Source organism: Aplysia californica, unplaced genomic scaffold, assembly GCF_000002075.1.
Source record: "Aplysia californica isolate F4 #8 unplaced genomic scaffold, AplCal3.0 scaffold01075, whole genome shotgun sequence".
Classification (NCBI taxonomy): Eukaryota; Metazoa; Mollusca; class Gastropoda; order Aplysiida; family Aplysiidae; genus Aplysia; species Aplysia californica.
In genome coordinates this window covers 88,435-94,022 of record NW_004798345.1, presented here as the reverse complement: position 1 = coordinate 94,022, position 5,588 = coordinate 88,435, and the positions used below count along the sequence as shown (strand labels likewise).

General features: G+C 43.9%; 1 protein-coding gene across 8 annotated transcripts in view; it reads right to left on the bottom strand.

The window, feature by feature from the left end:
• Positions 1 to 452: 452 nt before the first annotated feature.
• LOC101861250 overlaps positions 453 to 5,588 on the bottom strand; it is a 40,530-nt gene continuing 35,394 nt past the window's right edge. For 2 of the 8 annotated variants that reach the window (XM_005111546.3, XM_035973243.1), the window contains 2 exons: positions 2,238 to 2,330; positions 453 to 714 (listed from right to left, as the gene is read on the bottom strand). In XM_005111546.3, coding sequence (XP_005111603.2) covers positions 490 to 714; positions 2,238 to 2,330 — 318 coding nt within the window. In that variant the 3' untranslated portion in view covers positions 453 to 489. Of the gene's footprint in view, positions 715 to 1,173; positions 1,488 to 2,237; positions 2,331 to 3,189; positions 3,266 to 5,588 lie in introns of those variants that run through there. The other 6 variants (XM_005111545.3, XM_035973239.1, XM_035973238.1 and 3 more) reach the window with 6 other exon arrangements.

Genomic DNA, 5,588 nt, shown 5'->3' with positions numbered 1-5,588 from the left:
GTGACCCAACTCTCGTCCGGAAATGTTCTGTCCCCATCTTTTTCAAAACTTTTTGTTTCACCCTACCGTGGCTTGCAAAAGACAGAGTTCGATTCCTGTGTGGGTAGGGGTATTTTTTGTTCATCGAGTAGGGGGCCTACGACCGCCTGTCAGCTGGAACGCCGTCACAGGCAAAACAGCACATTATGTAATTCGTGTCCAAGTGTCCATCGTCTGTATTTACACAACAGGTGCACCGTAACCGCCCAGGCCCGGCTAATTATCCAAACTGATTGTAGTGATTTAACAGACAGGGAAGACTGATTGGAAAACATAAAAAAACAAGACAGACAGGAAAGACTGAATTGAAAACATAGAGGATAGGACAGACAGGGAAGACTGATTTTTAAAACATAGAGTACATGACAAACGGGAGGACTGATTTGAAAACAAAGAGAACAAACACATTTTGCTACCGATTTGAACTTTTATTTCCATACTGCCGGTTTCTCATAGTTTACAACACATTGCCAAAGCAGTACATTTCACATTTTCTATGCTCTGCGTAGTACCGTGTTGGCCGCTCGGTTCCAACCAGAAAGTGGGCCGTTGCCCGAACCATCGTTTTCCCGGCCACCCTTCTGGTTTGAACAGAGCGTTACACCCTTGCGCCACGGTGAGGCCCGGTACTTCCGACTTCCGCAAGGGGGGGAGTGGGGAGGGGAAGTCTGTGAGCTGTGGAAGACAAAACAAATAAGCGATAACAAAAACGTTCCCTACAATTTGGTCCCGTACCCGATACCTGCTGACGCCGTTAAAGAACTTGCTATTTTCCCATAACCGGTGACGTGGGCCAGTTCCAGTTCCCCGCGGACACCTGTCACCCCACATAATTTTATCACCCCCTGCACTTCCCCCAACCCCCCCCCCCCCAACAGCCGAAACTGACATCTTACGTAATGAGGGGTCAGGGGTCAGTTCCCCACTAACCCCTCACCCCTCAGAAAGAGTTCCCCAAACTGGTTGAAAGATGGAAACAGCTCATGCCCCCAAAAAGCTGTTACCTATTACACTTGCATCAAAACGGATTCTTTAAAATACAGTGATTACTCAAAAGTGCAGCTTATCGAAAAAATGATCTACACCCCCCCTCCCCCTCGCTTCTCTTCAAACTTCATCAACTTTTTTACTTCACACCTTACCCCCAACCCCCTCACACTCACAAAGGTACTGCTGCCTCAGTCTCAAGCTAGGAACAGACCACGCATGAGACACACGGACAAACTGGACTGGCCACAGATACGGAAGCAGGAAGCTGAAGGGACTATTAAATCCTACGGAGACTGGCCCGCTCTTTAACGTCAAAAGCATCAACTGAGGCGTCTTATCAAGCTAAATAAGAACAAAGACACAAACTACACACACATGCATCAACTAGTCTCATTTCCCATATTGGAATACTTTGTCGTTCCCTTAGAAGCCAGGCTCAGGGTCACGTCGAGGAAACTCTTCGGGAAGAGAGAAAAAACAATGCACAGAGGGGAAAAAAAAAAAAGGAAATTTAGAAAAATGTCTTCTGAAATAAAACTTATTATTGTAAAAAATGATAATTTTACAGACATGCCAAAGCATTACAAAATTTATTCATTCATTCCTTAAACTAAAAATTATAAAAAGTAGGTTATAAAAATAACAACAACAGCAACAATAATAATAATCATCATATATTTTACAGACATGTCAAACAAAAAAAATAAAAAATTATATAAATAATATATTTTTAAAAGAATTTAAAAACAATTTTAAAAAACTAAGAATTTTACTGAGATGTCAAACTCGCCTCCTAAAAAGATTTTTTTACACATAACTTTAAAAAAAATAAAAAATACTAGTAATGATAATAATAATATCAATTTTACACACATATAAACTCAATCAACTAAAACAAACAGACTTCCCCACCCCACTCCCCCACCTACCTGCTCCGTTGTTTCTCCTGTCGGTAAAGAGTTCTATAATTAACTCTCAAACAACCCGCTGTCATCTTCCACCTCGTCGTCCGTATCCACGAACAACACTCTGTAAATCTGGTCCAAGTCTACCTCGTCCTCAGCCCGCTCCCCAAAATCACTATCGTCGCTAGAAAAAAATTTCTCATCCTCCTCAAAATCCCCACTATCCTCCTCAAAATCCCCACTATCCTCCTCAAAATCCCCACTATCCTCCTCCCCGTCCCCGGAATCCCCCTCAAAACTCACCATCTCCTCGTCACTAGAAATAGGCTCTGGCTCCTCTATGATTATGGGCAAGATATGCCTGGCTCCGTCTGGTGCCCGCGAAGACTCCGAGTTCTGGGGAAAGAGAAAGGGAAAAACGGACCTGACCCAAATTGTTCCGGTTACGAAGTCAGAGGGCTCGGAAACACTATTTAGAAATACCCACAGAGCGAGAATGACACAATGACACGGTTGTTTTAAAAATGAGCCACCCAGCGAAAGTGTCGGTCCGCACCAAAAATATTTTTGAACATGCTACAGCTAGTCCGACAAAGGGACGGCTTTTTTAAAGATGACTTTTAACTGACGACACCGATTTCTAGCGAGCTACCGCATTTGGTCTTTTATCAATTTGTCCCATTTACATCAATATACCGTGTCAAAAAACAGCTCGGTCAAAATTCTCACCAGGAAATGTTATATCATCATATTTCTAAAAAGTTGTTTTAATGTTTAGTGTTTGTGTGGGTGTGTGGGTGTGGTTGTGTGTCTGGGTTGGTGTGTCTGGGTTGGTGTGTGTGTGTGTGTGTGTGTGTGTGTGTGTGTGTGTGTGTGTGTGTGTGCGTGTGTGTGTGTGTGTGTGGGTGTGTGTGTGTCGGTATGTGATTGTGTGTGTGTGGGGGGTGGGTATGTGATTGTGTGTGTGTGGGGGGTGGGTATGTGATTGTGTGTGTGTGGGGGTTGGGTATGTGATTGTGTGTGTGTGGGGAGTGGGGGTGGGAGGGTGTCTGGGTGTGGGTGTGTGTGTGTGTGTGTGTGTGAATGTGTGTGTGTGGGGGGTGGGTATGTGATTGTGTGTGTGGGGTGGGGGGTGGGTATGTGATTGTGTGTGTGGGGTGTGTGTGTGTGTGTGTGTGTGTGTGTGTGTGTGTGTGTGTGTGTGTGTGTGTGTGTGTGTTTGTGTGTGTGAGTTTGTGGATGCGTGACAACTCACCATCTCCTCGTCGCTGGCAAACGGCTGGGGCTGTTCCTCTCCAGACATGATACTGCGTCCGCGAAGATTCCGAGATCTGGGGAAAGAGAAGGGGAAAAACGGACGTGACCAAAATTGTTACGGTTAAGAGGTCAGAGGGCTTGGAAACGTTATTTAAAATTAATACCTACAGAACGACAGTGACGCAGTCGGTTTAAATATTGAGGTTCCGTCCGGGGATGTCCGTCCGCACCAAAAACTATTTTGGCCCGTGCTGTAGCTCGTCCAATGAAAAGACACGCTTTTTTAACGGATGACTTGGGACAGATGGGACAGATTGTTATCGAGCTACCGTTCCCGGTCTTGTATCAGTTTGTCCCATTTACATCAATATCCGTAAGAAAATAGTTCCGCCTGACTCATATCGAGCAATATTTAATCCGGCCTCCCAAGAAAAGTGCCCTTCCACACCAATCTGTAACGTTGGAAAAAGTATTGCTCGAAAAGACAAAACGGGGTTGTCACGCGTTTAGAGGGCACTCTTCGGGAGAATTAGTGGTCCCGGCCTAATACCATAGAAATAACACTTGCAATCGGAAACACAAACGGAAGCCGATTAAAAAAGCTGGTTTGAGTTGCCAGGTTGAAAATGCCACCCGATGAAGAAAAAAAAATAAGGTAGAAAATATTCGAAAATCGAACCCCCCCCCAAAAAGTACTGAAGACAGCTTTTTTCTCGACCTCCATTTTTGTTTCCGACTTCAAACTCTGAGTGTTATTTCTTAGGAGTTAAGCCGGGACCACTCCTCGTGAAGAATGCCGTTTAGAGAACCGAGGCTAAAAGTAAATGGGATCTAAAGTTATTCGCCAAATAATCTAGGCCTATGCTTTTGTGTCGGACGAGCTGCAGAAAATTTCCCAAACTGAAATGACGGTTCGAGGCCTCCACTTTTTAATTCAAGAATCACTCGCGTTTCTTACTCATGGAATACAGACTTCAAAGTGAACCATTAAAGAGATAAATTTATAAATTGCAATTTTATGGATCCCAGAGGGGCAGTTTGGTTAACGGTGTCAAACACCGACATTTGCTTAACATTACTGTTGAGTCTAAACTCACTAGATCTAGATCTAGATCTGCCTACTCACTTAGCCACCCGAGCCCCCAAATTTTAATTAGTTAAAACCGTTCGGCTCACCGTGTGACATTTCCAATCAACCACTAAACAACCCTAGATCTAGCTGTACAAAGCCAAGTCCTAGCATTAAGCATTGCCATTAGTTAGTAATAATATAATAATAGGAAACTCACTTGGTTGACTAAGCGTTTGGCTCACCGAGTGATATTTCCAATCTTTTCTAAACAACCCTAGATCTAGAAAATCTAGATCTAGATCTAGATCTTAATCTAGCTCTACAAAGTGCCCAGCTCAGAAGGATCTAGCATTGCCATTAGATCTTGATCTAGTCATTAATTAGTGAATGCCAATACTTGGTACAAGATTCTAGCAATAGGAAGCTTTTTAGTTTTATTATTAGCATTAGAATCTAGATCTAGATTCTAGATCTTCTAGTATTAGTAAATTAGGGTTAGGCTCACCGTGTGCTATTCCCATCGAACACTAAACAACCCTAGATTTAGCTCTACAAAGGCCAGTACTACCCCTGAACACTGCATGCAGTGCCAGTGGTCATTAGTTAGTTATAATAAGTTAGGTCGGAGTATTAGGGACTAAGAGCTAAGAAGTAGAGGCAAGCCTAGGCCTAGATCTAGAGTCTGTGTTTGGTTCTACACGATACAACATCTAGATCTACACAAGCCTACACTGCCCAGCTTTTAGCTACAAAGAAAACTACCACAGCATTCTGATCATTACCTTAGGTTCTAAATCCAGATCAACAAGGCACAGACACGTTCGCAACTGTATCTGGTTTCGCTATCGAATGAGAGACACGGCACGGCGGAAGTCAAGGAAAACTTCCGCTTCCGATTTTATTATTTTTCCTATTTCTGAGCACAAACGAGGGGTTGTGTGCAATCAACCTAAGAAAGGCGATGGAAGCCGTGACTGAACGCAAGTGACCAAGCGAGTTAAATTATAATATACAGAGAGAGAGAGAGAGAGAGAGAGAGAGAGAGAGAGAGAGAGAGAGAGAGAGAGAGAGAGAGAGAGAAAAAGAGAGAGAGAAAGAGAGAGAGAGAGAGAAAGAGAGAGAGAGAGAAAGAGAGAGAGACAGACAGACAGAGAGAGAGAGGGGTGGGGGAGTGGGAACAAGAGAGAGAGAGCGAGAGAGGGACAAACAGAGAGAGAGAGAGAAGAGAGAGAGAGAGAGAGAGAGAGAGAGAGAGAGAGAGAGAGAGAGAGAGAGAGGGAAGTAGAGAGAGGGAAGAAGACAAAGAGATGGAGAGAGCTAGCGAG